Source organism: Neoarius graeffei, chromosome 17, assembly GCF_027579695.1.
Source record: "Neoarius graeffei isolate fNeoGra1 chromosome 17, fNeoGra1.pri, whole genome shotgun sequence".
In the NCBI taxonomy this organism is placed as follows: Eukaryota; Metazoa; Chordata; class Actinopteri; order Siluriformes; family Ariidae; genus Neoarius; species Neoarius graeffei.
Window position 1 is genome coordinate 51,647,251 of NC_083585.1, and position 14,597 is coordinate 51,661,847.

At 40.3% G+C, this 14,597-nt stretch overlaps 1 protein-coding gene across 2 annotated transcripts in view; it reads left to right on the forward strand.

Annotated features, from left to right (window-relative positions):
• trim3a (tripartite motif containing 3a) overlaps positions 1 to 9,764 on the forward strand; it is an 85,163-nt gene extending 75,399 nt beyond the window's left edge. For both annotated transcript variants that reach the window (XM_060897717.1, XM_060897718.1), the window contains exons 13-14: positions 356 to 496; positions 8,238 to 9,764. In XM_060897717.1, the coding sequence (XP_060753700.1) occupies positions 356 to 496; positions 8,238 to 8,390 (294 nt within the window). In that variant the 3' untranslated portion in view covers positions 8,391 to 9,764. The remainder of the gene's footprint in view (positions 1 to 355; positions 497 to 8,237) is intronic.
• The last annotated feature ends 4,833 nt before the right edge of the window (positions 9,765 to 14,597 follow it).

The window sequence follows — 14,597 nt, forward strand, 5'->3', positions numbered from 1 at the left end:
GAGAGGTTTCGACCATAACATGTTTGATTCACTTCCTGCAGCTGAGTCGATTCAGAAACTTTTCGATTCAGAGTCGAATCCCTTTCTCACTACACTTGAACCACTTGGAAGTGCACCAAGACCACCAAGACCTGGACCAGTTCCAGTTGTTTTGGTCCGAACTCGAGTGTGATTTCTCAGAAGGTTCTATTCAAACAGATAAAATGCTGCACATGTGAAAACATCATTAGGTCTTTCTGAACATATCAAGTAAAAGTCAAAGAAAGATGAGCTCATTTTCAAAAGAGAATGTTTTGTTGATCGGATAAATTATAATTTGTGTGAAATCCACTGATGTCAGTTTCCGTTTGTTTAGGTGTATAACGCAGATGGCGAGTTCCTGTTTAAGTTCGGTTCTCATGGAGAAGGGAACGGCCAGTTTAACGCTCCCACAGGAGTGGCAGTGGATGGGAACGGAAACATCATTGTTGCAGACTGGGGTAACAGCAGGATACAGGTAAACTGCACTGCGTCTGCCTACTGGTAGGAATGTAATTGCGATCTCGTCTGACTTGTCTTACCGTAGTGTGTCTCAAATCATCGTTTTTACTCATCATAACTCCAGAATTCACTTGGCTTGATTTTAATTGGCTCGAGCATGCAGTATGCTATGAACAGAGGGGCCTTCAGAGAAGGCTGAAACATATCAGCATTTCAAATGTGATATTTAATTTCTTTCATAATTATTCTCTTCTAATTCTAATTTGGCCTCATTTTATATCAGATTTGCTTCAGAAATGAAAGGGTCACTGTCCTGAAAATATTAAAATAGTTATCCAACGAGATTGATTTGTTTGTTGTCTCTAGGCTGAGAAGAGTTTAGAGCTGCTCACTCATTGGTTAGGACTTCATTGCTGGGACAGAAGGCCATGGCGGTGTATGTTTATGTAGGAAGTGACAGATGAATTAACCAATCAGACTTATCCCCTCCAGACATAATGTGTACAATTGTATCAACACATTAAGTTCCATAGCATTTGTTCCTTGTGTCCAAAGGGGATATAGTGGGAGGGACCAAAAATGTATCGCCCTAGGCCTCCTTGAAGGCCAGCACTATCTTAACCACGACTTGGCACCATCAGTGCAGCAGTGAAGTCACCTTCCAGCCGGTGTAGCGTTCATCAGTAGTGTTGGCGAATGCTAATAAAGCGGTCAAGCCAGTGCTGTCTGTCGAGAGCAAGTAGCACAGGCTAACGACCGAGAAACTAAGATTTCTGTCTCCAGACTCTTCTTCCACGCTGCACGCTCGCTACAGTATTTTTCACTCGGACTTCAGTATTCATTTCCCTGTGTAATTTGCAGGGCTGTGTTGAAAAAATTGATTTTCCGATTCTGAATCGATTTGCATATTATTTCCTGAAGATCGATTCGTACGTCCAAAGATCAATTTTTTTTTTAAATTACATTTTTCCCGGTGAACTTTAACCCCACTCGTCGTGTCATTGAATTCGCGCAGGCGGTCTGGATGCAAATGGCGCGCCTTTTGGCGGATGCCGCCTTTTTCACGGCTGAATCGTGCAGATCCAATTTTTTTGGGGGGGGGGCGGCGTTGGAGTGTCAGAAGAAAACAGTAAAGCTCCTTTTTCTGCAGAAGAATCTTTCTGTACCCAAGTGATGGCAGTTGATGGACAGTTTACCCAGTCTGTCTCAGGTCAAGTTTAAGGTCCAGTCAGAATTTATTTTTGTGTGCACTTTAATAGGAAACAGCGTTTTTATTTACAGTCTGAAGTTGAAATTTAAGGTTTATTATTTAAGTTTAAAATTTAAGGTAAATTTAAAGTTTAAGTGTCCTATTTACATGTTTGCACTTTAAAGGCAATTGAATGTTTTATACTTTTTTATATTATGAAGATTTTACACAAAACTGAGAGACACTTATGTTTCCTAAGGTGCTGTATCTTTTGGTTCTTATTCACAAATGGTATAATGACCGTTAGGTTACTTTGAAGCCAGTAACCAGCAATCTGTTTACATTTACACTGGCTAAGAATCTCTTTTTTCACATTATAAAATAAAAATGCGTTTGTGTGCAACAGCAACAGCTTTTGGGTGAATTCTTAATCTTAATAATGCACCAGGTTAGAGTCCCATTTGGACACCTATTGTTGCAGGTATAGAGACCTCTGGCGTCCTCTGTTTTGCTGTCTTGATTCGCCTTTCTGTGAGGGGGTTTGATCATCATCATTTTCACCAGTCTTACAGCCATCATTAACTACCAATACTTGATTAATTTGCTGTTGAATGTCAATATAATACAAGTATTAATATGTTGCTTAACTACACAGTCAAAAATGGTTCTAATAACACTAACCCGAATCGATATTGGATCGAATCGAATCGAGATCGGATCGCATCAAATTGTATAGAGTCGTGATAATCGATTCTGAAGCTTCAGAATCGGAATCGAATCGATTTCTTGAAATTTGAATCGATACCCAGCCCTAGTAATTTGCTTAGTTACTTTTAAAATCAACATCGACACCTACACACAACAGAACGACCTGTCAGCCTGCCGCTAATCCCTTGCAAAATCCTTTGCCCTGTTGCTTTTTTGGTGTCTGGATAAGTTTTGGCTGAGCTCAAGTCCCAGCTCTAACAGTAACAGTTTGTCACTGGCTATAAATATAAGCAGAATGACTGCATGGCTCTGTGTGCGCAGCATTGTTTCTGATGGTCTGATGTCATTTTAATTTGCTGAAGGATTCATTTCAGTTGATTGTGGCATATCCAGAATGTGCAAACAAGCTGCATCACAGTAAGTCAGTTAGAGAGTCTGTACATTTTATTTTCTTATGTTTAACCATGAAAACATCTTGGATAAAAAATTGGAGGCTGTGTGCACTTCTGTATAAGCCCCTCCCCCCAAACCTAATGCTGCCAAAGTGCCTCCTGACACGTCTATATTACCCAACCCCACTCCTTCTGGACATGTTACATGATCTGCATTTGGACATTGGTCACTGATGATCAGTGATGGGAATAATGGCGTTAGAAATAAACGGCATTACTAACGGCGTTACTTTTTTTTAGTAATGAGTAATCTAACTAATTATTTTTTACATTGTTATAACGCCGTTCCCGTTACTTACAATAAAATACTATGCGTTACTTTATTAAAGCTGTTCTCATCTGGCACGCTGCTCGTTCAGCCTTTCTTTACTCTGCTTTAGTGTGGGGCGGGGAGACGCGAGACAACGGCATAGTCAGCCAATCAGAGTAGATTTGGACAACATACGTAGGTAGGCTCTGCCTACTGCACTACTGTGCGCTCTTTCAATCAGAAGACACAGCGATGGCGAGCGGTCAGCCCAGCACTGCGCTTTCACACTGGAAATACAGCCATTACTTTTCATTACTTGAAATAAAAGGCAAGAGTGTTTACGTGCAATGCACATTATTGGCCCTTTTCCACTACCCTTTTTCAGCTCACTTCAGCTCGCTTCAGCTCACTTCAGCCCGACACGGCTCGCATTTCGACTACCTCAGAACAGCACGACTCAGCTCGCTTCAGCCCTGCTTAGCACCCAAAACTCGCACGGTTTTGGAGTAGGGCTGAAGCGAGCCAAACCGAGCTGAGTGAGGCTGGGGGCGTGAGCAGACACTCCCCTGTGCACTGATTGGTGAGGAGGAGTGTCCTCACACGCCCACACACACCCCGCGAGCACGCTGGGATCTGTAAACACCGTAAACCCGGAAGAAGAATTACGAGAATTTCTGAAGCCTTATGCGCCTCGTCTCATCTATACGCTCTTGCCAGTATCTGTTGTCGGTGACAACAAGCCACAGAACCAAGACCAGCAACACTAACGACTCCATGTCCTCCATGTTTATTGTTTACTCTCCGGGTTGTGAGACTACCGCTTAAAAGATCACTGATGTCACTGTTTGCGCCGCTTAACGACATCACGTGACGTCCACCCACTTTCGCTAACTCCACCCAATGTGTCCACCCACTTCCAGCCAGCACGGTTCAGCGCGGTTGTAGTCGAAATGCAACTCCAACAGCCCCGCTCAGCTCGACTCAGCCCAACTCAGCACGGCACGGCTCAGCCCGACTCAGCCGCGTTTGTAGTGGAAAAGCGGCATATGTCTAGGAACAAAGCGTTTGTCCTCGTCAGTGGCCAGTAATTAGTAACAATTTTAATAACTACAAAAATATATTAAATTTGATAGATGTCTTATCTCACATTGTCCCACAAAAATATTAATATAGTGTAGATAACGTTACTAACTGGTTCTGTTAAGTGTCCATTTCGGTCATTAAACACATTTAACATTCACTTTTATTATGATTACACTAATTGAATTAATTAATTAATTTTTTTTTTTTGGGGGGGGGGACACAAAATAATTACTTTCCCTGGTAATTAGTTACTTTTATGACAAAGTAACTCCGTTACTAACTCCGTTACTTTTTGAAAGTAACGTGCCCAACACTGCTGATGATGCAGTAAAATTCATGTAGAGAACAAAAATGCACGGTTTCTGTTCTCAGGAATAAATCAAGAGTTATACTTACTGTAATTACATTGACGTGTATATGTTCCTGGGCAGCGGCGTTTCTATTCTAGCTATTGAATAGACCAGGGCCTGAGTCAGGTTTTCCTGGGGCTTGTATTTTTTTTAAGGGAGATTGGCATAGATAGGTTGGGGAGGTTATATCTAACTTTCCAAGAAATATTATCACCCACACACACATTCAAAGGTTGACTACGATTTGGCCTAGTGGTTAGCATGTCCGCCTCTCGATCAGGAGATTGTGAGTTGCGGTCGGGTCATACCAAAGACCATCATAAAAATGGTACCTACTGCCATCTCTCAAGGCACACTGCAATACAGATGTGAGTGGGGAGTCAAACTCTCACGGTAACCAGAGGACTAGCCCTCCCTAATGTAACCCTAGCTGTATAGGCAAAAAGGCTGAGGGCTATCGAAACGGAGATTGGCGCTGCCCAGTGTGCCCAATTGCATGGTGCAGGAAGGACTTTAGACATTCAAAGGTTATGCTGTCTTTATTAGTGATTTTCGCACTGCTCTTTTTAAATTTATGTAGTTCACTTCAGTTTCTGTTTCCTTATTATTCAGTTATTATCAGCACCCATATCGTGTCAGGAAACTACAGCATGTGTCAATTGAGTATTAAAGCGAGACGACCCTTCGATTTCATAAAATCGGTGAAATTATTTAGTTCCCTCTAAAATGTGGCCATTGTGATGCATGTTTATTTCTGTAATATCTTGAAAAAAAACCCAGGCCATTCTGTAGCTGGGAAGTTATTTAATTTGAGCAGATTCCCTTGCAAATAATGTGCATGAAATCGTTCAGTTTGTGCAGTCAAGCAGACAGGGGAAGTCCGTGTGCGCGTGTGCACTCTTACCTGAGCCGCCATCGTCGTCTTCTTTTGGGTTTTACGGCAGTTGGTATCCAGTGTTGCATTACTGCCATCTGCAGGTTTATCTTTGAACGTGCACTGACAGTTCCATCATTCTGTCACTAAACGAACAGCTGATCACACCGAGGTGCTCGCTGACTGCTGATATTTATTAGTTTGGTCCTGGGTTTCCTTTCTTTCGCAATACAGCGTCTTTTCTTCTCGCTTTCCGTTACTGTAGTCAGTCTTCCACGTTTCATTCACACACTCACGTCCACCATTGTTCTCTCCTGTTTCAAATTTGTGTCCCACAATGCCTTGTGCAAACAGGAAAAGCCCACCACGTCATGTATGACGTAGTATCTTGACGTGAGGCAAGAAAAAAATGGCGGAGAATTTAGGGCCAAGGGGGCTCCAAATTAGTTAATTGTTCTTTTAGGGGAAAAAAAAGGTAATAAATTCGGAGGTCTATGATTCGAATTCAGTAGCTTTCGGTCCGCTAAAAAAAAAAATAATTGGGTGTCGGGGAAAATTTCTTTTTATGGCCTAAATTTGAGAACTCTGAAAAGCAGTCTACCTTTTAAATATTAGTAAAATTTACTAGTAAAATTTAGCAGCTCATTTGTGGTCTCTGAACAACACACATTTATGTTGACATGAAATGGGAACTGAAGTCATTTTTAAACTTGCTTTATTTCTTAATTCACGTGTTATTCCATTACGTTTTCGGTTTAGTAACCTTATGACTCATATTGGCAACTAATTGCAATTAAATATTATACTTATCGGCCTGTTCGGTTTTTAGCCGTGTTGAATTTAGTTCGTTTGGTCCACGGCAGGCGTCGCTTATCCACGCGATCTTCACGAGACTTGTGCGAGACTTCGAAACGTGAAGTGTCAGCCAGGTGTCAGTGCCGCCATTTTGAAAACTCTTTTCCAAACGAAATATTGCACAAAAAAAGAGTTTAAATGACGATTACTGCCTACTTTTTTCAAACTTTCCTGATTGCTATCAAAACAAACAAAACTTCCGGCTTGATTACGTCAGCATTCAAAAGAGGGCACGCGCATCTTTTGACAATGTTGGCAGATGTCGGTCGCTTTGATTTCCGCTGTACGTTTTACTTCCATCCTACGATGTCTCGCACAGGTCTCGACGAATCTCGTTTACGGCCATTGCTCTGACATACGGACTGATATTACGGTACATAGCATATTTCAAACACTCATAACTTGCTATAGCAGTGACAAAACGGCTATCAAAAATGCATTTCTATATTTAATAAAATGAGAAATAGAATTTTGATGATAAATTTGCCTTCAGTTCTCTTTTAATATTGCGTGGTGCAAAAAACTCCACTATTTTATCCCGATATGTGACTAATATCCCAAAGGCTGGCTATGGGATGGTCGGCTGACTGGTTCTGCGTTGGCTACATGTAGCATTAAAACAAATAAAAAGCTTTTTTCTGTTTCCGGTTGAGAGTACGTCGTGCGCGTTCTGGCTGCTGCTTCTCACCAGAACTTTTTTTATTTTATTTTATTTATTTTTCTATTTTCATTTATTTATTTATTTTTTGTGTGTGTAGTTTGATGTTTGTTTGAAGGTTTTGTCCGCTGGTTGTGGTGTAGCTCCGGACCTAGTTTTGGGCGTCAGTTCCCTCCAGGCCTTGGTTCGCTGTGGGTGATGCCTGTGCTCCCAGCTGTGGACTGCAGTGAGCTCATTGCTCATTTTACATCGTGGTTGTCCAGCGCTCTGTGCTTTAATGCTTGGCGTGATGTTCTGAGCGATGTTACTCGGTGGTGTCGCGGCGGCTGTGCAGGCGGTTTGGACATACCAGCGCTCTGCATGGCGGTGCTTCTGTGCTCGCTTTGTGGATCCATGGCGTGGTGTTCGAGTGATGTTGCTGACGGCGGCAGTGCTGGAGATGTGGGACTCGTTTTCGTGCGCCTTTTGGTGGGACTGTGGCTGCTACACCATGGGAATTACATCCTGACCCTACTTGGTGGACTTTATTTATTTATTTATTTATTTATTTCCCTTGTCTATATTGTAAAGCGTCCTTGGGTTTCTTGAAAGGTGCTATATAAATTTAACTTATTATTATATGATTAAATTATGTCAGGACAACTATTGGTGTTTACCGTACGTGAACACAAATTGTTGTTGACCTGTTAAATAAACTTAGTCGGGGCAAATAGACCCCTACTGTAGATATTAATTAAACCACTCGAACTTTTGAGCTCGCCTGGCACGCTAATCATACAGACCCTACGCTGGAAACTCAACATAACCAGGCTACATGGAGCAGTTTCTGTGCATGAACATAATTCGATAGGTTACACTGTTGATCCATTCTAGATACACACCCATGGCCGATGACTGACTGACTGACTTATCTGTTTTCATCCTGAAAAATCCAACATTAGTTATATATATATATTTTTTAAGTCATCTTCCAACCAGTTCTGAATGTTCTTCTGTTGGCAGTTACCAACATTTTGAATGTGCAGCGCTCAATTATGTCCCTCTTCCCCATCACCGCTTCCCTCGTGTTCCCTGTCTGTCTTCAGATGCTGCAAGTCAAGTTCCGATCTGTTTCAGTCAGTTGTTTTCCATTAATCGGTTACTTTTTTGAGGGCATAAATACCCGGGGCTAGGCTCAAAATACCCAGAGCTATAGCCCCGAGTGATGGGGCCTAATGACGCCACTGTTCCTGGGGTCTTGAGTTTCAGAACAAATTAGACTGCATGTATGAATTAAAACTGATAAAATGGTGATCGGTAGCTTATTGACTATATATTGTGTCTGTATGTGTGCTGCAGGTGTTTGACAGCTCAGGCTCGTTCCTGTCCTACATCAACACTTCAGCAGACCCGCTGTATGGCCCTCAGGGTCTGGCCCTCACCTCCGAAGGACACGTGGCCGTGGCGGACTCGGGGAACCACTGCTTTAAAGTCTACCGTTACCTGCAGTAGGAATCCCATCGAGGATCATCCAGCAAAAGTATTGTACATGTGTAATTTTTTTTTTCTTTCTTTTTTTCTTTTGCACACCACAAAGGCCCCGGCCACTGAAACAACCTTGATTCAATTTGAATCGAATTTCAAGCAGGGTCTGACGTTAATCCCTCATCGACGTCGCACTGATTTGAATCGATTGTGAATGACGAATTAAATCCAAATGAAACGAGACAGCATTACCAACATAAGAGAGTAATAACAATCACAGCACTCTGAGAAGTGTTCGTGAAGGCAGCTACTCTTCAGCTTTTACACTTTATCAACATGTTGGTTTACGATGATCAAACTAATTAATTATGACATTTTCAGTGGTGTGAAATTCCTTAATTATCAACAAGCTGTCGGGGGGGGGGAACGTACTGTGAAAACAAGCCATTTTCTATTAAGCTAACTTGACTTGTGCATACGTTAATGCATCTGGATCATATATATCATGTGCATTCACAATGCTTCAGTAGGATAAAGCTTCAAATGGCAGTGTTTCAGCTCTTAATGTACAGGTAGAGGACAAGCAGCTTCTAGTTCTAACGCTCATCTGCCTTAAAGATCTCTGAGTATATCTGACCAGGGTGTCGGCCATATCACAGCACAACTCTAGGCATAGTGAAGGACGTTTTTTAATTTATTTTATTTTGTATACAGTGTTATGATTTACACATTGCTGTTGCTGTTGTTTTTTTTTTTTTTTATAATTTCTGCAATCTTTATCTGCAAATGCCTCGACATACAGTAGATGCTACTGCATGAACCGCTTCAGTGTAGGAAGGAAACGTATCACCAAACATGAATGGTGCATATCCTCGAGACCAAAAAAACAACCACCCCAAAACAGTTTGTGCCAAGAGTACAATTGAGCCAAGAGACTATTAGAGGTGTTAACAGTTTTGCTTCGAAAGTTTAGTAGCAAATCATAAAACTCTAGAATCCACCATTTCCACGTTGCAAGCTCGGCATAATTTTTTTAATATTAAATCCCTGCAATTTTACGAGCAGTTGAAAAGGAAAAGCCGTGGAAAATGCATTTCCTCATCCGGAGCCATGGGGAGTTGATTTATGGGGTTGATTTTGTGCCAAAAGGACAAAAATCCACATGCAAAATCTTATCACAATCAAATATAAATGATAGATAGATAAATATATAAATCTTTAATAGATAACTAACCCATCTTCGACTCGTTCAGTATCATGCTAGCTGAATGGAATATATCTGATATACCACTCAACACCAGCCAATGTTATTTAAATCTGTCACTCAGATCCGTGACGTACTGTGTTTTTCGTATGAAAAATGCGAGTTTCAGTACGAGAAAATAAACTTCATGTCTTCAAGCCAACGTGTGATTTATTTATTTCTTTTTCTTTTTTTCTTTTTATTATATCGACACATTCACAAACAAAAAGTCCCCAAATTTATCACAACAATTCATCGATTTCCTCACGAGTGACCGAGAAAACTGTCACTCGATGTCCCGGATGTAGTTCGTATGGAAAATACAAGTGCCATATTTCCCAGTAAACCAGTCGTGTCTATGTAATATAAAAATATGTACTGTTCAAAGCATTTCCCTTTCACGTCTACTGTACGATGGCTGTTTTCATGTTACCAGGCTGAAGTGACTCAAATCGAATTTTTTGCCTCAATGTGACTGGCTGATAGGTTTTGATTTGTCTCTACTGAAGAAAGTTGAATTGATATTTTAAAGTATGAGTGATCTAGAAATATAACCGTGTGTCTGAAATCACTCACTCATTCACTACTCCCTACTCACTATGTAGGGAATTCTATGTAGAGGACTATATAGTGAGCTCACTGATGAAATGAAGAAAAAAAAAAAACACTTTAGGACACTACCGTATTGGCTCGAATATAAGACGGTGTTTTTGTTGTAAAAAATAGCTCTTAAAAAGGGGGGTCGTCTTAAATTCGCGGACTAGGCAAAATGCCGCCAAAAACGAAAGTGAAAGTGAGGACAGTGAGAGTGAGCAAAGTGAGGCTGAGGATCTCTGTGCTGAGTAGCTGTAATTTAGCAAACTACCCTTTCCATTGTTTCAGTTGTTTATTATTGTAAACCTTAATGTATTGTTTAATGCATTGTTTAAAGCATTTGCACTGTTCTGCAAATTTATTCCGTATACCCGTAGGCTATGGGAAGTTAATGCATTGACAATCTGAAGTTTATGAACTTTCAATCTAAACCTGACAAATTTGTTGAATTAATGCAATTTAAATGTTTTAATTTGGCTTGTCTAGTAGCCTGCAGTTTAGCCTCTTTTTTTACTTCTATGAAAAGTGTTCACGGAAATGAGACTGAAATGACCTCTATTTAAATGTGAAAAACAAAAGCCTCTAATTTTAAACAGAATTTTAAAATAAATACGCTTTATATGAATGAACATTTGGTCTTCAAAAACTTTTTCCCCAAAGATGAACTTGGAAAAGGGGGGGTCGTCTTATATTCGGGCCAATACGGTACTCCGCTGCGCCGTTATTTACATTATTATTGTCGCACAATTAAAACGTACCAGATAAATACATGCATGTACTTTTGTGATAAATCCATATTATACTGAGCGTACTTCCCACATTAATCAATACAAAGTACTTTGTGTTTATTACTGTGTATATTTCGGCTCTTTTAAAGGAGAACTGAAAAAAAAATTTTACCATCAAAATTCTATTTCATTTTATTAAATATAGGAACGCATTTTTGATCGCTATTTTGTCGCTGCTATAGCAAGTTATGAGTGTTTGAAATATGCTCTGTAATATATCAGTCCATATGGCAAAGCAATGGCCGTAAACGAGATTTGTCGAGACCTGTGCGAGACATCGTAGGACGGAAGTAAAACGTACAGCGGAAATCAAAGCGACCGACGTCTGCCAACGTTGTCAAAAGATGCGCACGCCCTCTTTCGAATGCTGACGTAATCAAGCCGGAAGTTTTGTTTGTTTTGACAGCAATCAGGAAAGTTTGAAAAAAGTAGGCAGTAATCGTCATTTAAACTCATTTTTGTGCAATATTTCGTTTGGAAAACAGTTTTCCAAATGGCAGCACTGACACCTGGCTGACACGTCACATTTCGAAGTCTCGCACAAGTCTCGTGAAGATCGCGCAGATAAGCGACGCCTGCCGTGGACCAAACAAACTAAATTCAACACGGCTAAAAACCGAATAGGCCGATAAGTATAATATTTAATTGCAATTAGTTGCCAATACGAGTCACGGAGATTCTGCCTCGTGGATATCTGGGAGTGATGGTCACTGACTCAGATACAGCTGTTCAGAGATGTTTCTCAGTTTATTGAAGGACTAACATGAGTATATATCCACAATTCAAGAGTGTGTTGTAGTGATATGATTGGAAGATGTAATTTCTAGAAAGCCGAGTGTGAGAGGGTAGCTTTAACGAGTGATGGAAAATTACTGATCAAGATAGACTTCCAGAGGGGGCGTCGTGGCTCAGGTGGCTAGGGCGCCATACCATAAATCCGGGGACCCGGGTTCGATTCCGACCCGAGGTCATTTCCCGATCCCTCCCTGTCTTTCTCTCCTGTTCATTTCCTGTCCTGTCTCTACACTGTCCTATCCAATAAAGGTGAAAAAAATCTTTAAAAAAAAAAAAGATAGACTTCCGGAAAACAGGGAGCAGATGTGTGAGCGAAAAACAAGTTTCAAGGATTTAACTGAAACTAGTCAGAACAAGTTGCAAGCCAAACAAATATCTCTATCAGTGACGGATCTGATTTTTTTCCCAGGGTACACTGAAATCCCATCTTTTCAAATTAGGTTTGAGTCACTTTCGTATGTGATCTTAAATCAGATATCTGATTCATGGTGATACGATATGAATGAGAACGGTCCAATTGGCACTGAGTGCAGTCTTCATCAGCTGTCTGGCTTTAAAAAAATAAAAAAATATTATATATTTTTTTGCCTTCTTGACCTGATCATGTACAGCTGACGAAGGTTTAGCCGTCCTCCAGAGCAAAATGGGATGCATGCTTGAGCTACGAGTGCATTCATTTAGTCGGATTTAACCCTTTCACTCACCACTGCGTAACTTCATATACAGACTGCTATATAATAAGCGTAATAAGCGTAACAAGTTTGTTTGTCTTGAACTAACATCGCCATTTCTCGACGGATTTTCACCAAATTTGGCAAGTAGGTCCGGGGATTGACCCGGAATTTTGCAGAAATAAACAAAATTCATCCACCCACCCCCTCCCTCAATGCCTTTCACGTTACATTTATCAACACAAACTCTCAACAGATCTTCACTAAACTTGGCACGTAGGTACAGGAGATGGCCACAATTTGGCAGAATTCAGAAATTCCATGTTTGGGCCCCAGGGGTCCCTGGTGGGCCCCTGGATGATGGATGTTTGAATTTTTGTTTGTCTTGGGTTGAAATGGTTGTCCATCTCTCAATGGATCTTCAGCAAATTTGACATGGAAGTCTGGGGGCAACCCAGAATTTTGCAAAACCCGGGCAACACCGGGTAACCTGCTAGTACGGTATGTAACTTTTATCAGAAATACCATTAACATGAAGTAACTGATAAACCAGGACACAATTTTAAAAGAAAATACCGTATGGTGAACTCGAGTGTGTGCCATAGTGACATATTTGGTACTGTTGGAAACGAGAGGAATTCTGCTTCGAGAATATATAACACTCATAACCATAAACTGAACACATACATTTGCATTTTATCCACCAATATTCACCAAAAGAAAGATGGTGACCCTAATTAACATAAAATAACATTGTGCTTATCTAAATTACATCATAGGAAATCCCAGGGAATCGAACTTCTCAACCAATCGGTGTGTCCAACACAGAGGGGTTTCTCTGTGAGACTGGAATAGCGGTCTCCAGTGGTGTAAGGGTTAATACCATGAGTCGTCTCACAAATGAGATTTAGTTTTGTTGGTGATGCAGATGACTCGTGCAAAAACATATCCGTGTGTGCATGCGTGTCATTTCAGAGGACGGATGTGTTCACATTACAGTTAGATACAGGTCACATGATTATGAATGTCTGTCAAGCTCTGAATTGAGCAATAAGGCATGTAATGCGAACAAAGCCTATGAGACTATGATTTTTATTCATTTCGATTTATTGTCTAGTGAGTAACAGACATTCTACCCACATTCACTGGATATGAGCAATCGTACACTCTGATTGGCTACTCTACTACTAGGATATCAGCTCATAGACTGTGAGCAGAGAAAACAAAATGGCAGAGTGTTGTGAGGACGAAATAAAAACTCTACTCGAAAACAAACCCCCCAAAAATACAAAAAAGCAACAAAATATGGAATGAAAGTATTTGATGGTAAGACCGTTTTTTTTTTTCCAAGAATTATCGCATTTTTAAATAAATGTCTAAAGCTATTCTATACCTCAGCAAGATGGCACTTTCTACAAAAAAACACCACCACTAAAATCAATGGCTGCACGAATTGACAGGTTTTTAAGAAGTCCGCCAAAGCGGAAATGATTTTATCGAATTTGCAAAAAATACAAATGCTCTGTTTCTCAAAATCCAGTGAATGTGGATAGAATAAAACAGTTATTCCACTCAATCTCATCGTACATGGCTTATAGGCAACTCGGTGCTACGTGCCTCGTCAGCTATCAGCTCATGTACGAGTCGATTTTGTGGAATAACTTAATTATTTTGAAAAAGGCTAATTTTTTCGCATTAAAAAAACCCTTAGAAATGGGGCTCATGAGGAAAATGTTTGAAAATCCTGACTTAAGTTATAGCAGCTATAAACCAAGTCCTCTGTTCTGAAGACTTTCCGCGATACAAATCCCTCTGAAGTAGCCGCTGATATAAAAATGACGGCATATCATATAAACCTGGGATTTGCCTGTCACAGCATGGCCATTCTTTTAACATAGAGTATAAAACCAAAATAAAATTCCAGAAGCAGAAAATCAATGAAAGCCGTCTTTAGTAAGAACATTTTATATGAGGAATTGTAATTATTAATAAAATAATGATTTGGATTGTGGTGGTAAATATTTTCTTACAAGTGTACAACCCCGATTCCAAAAAAGTTGGGACAAAGTACAAATTGTAAATAAAAACAGAATGCAATAATTTACAAATCTCAAAAACTGATATTGTATTCACAATAGAACAT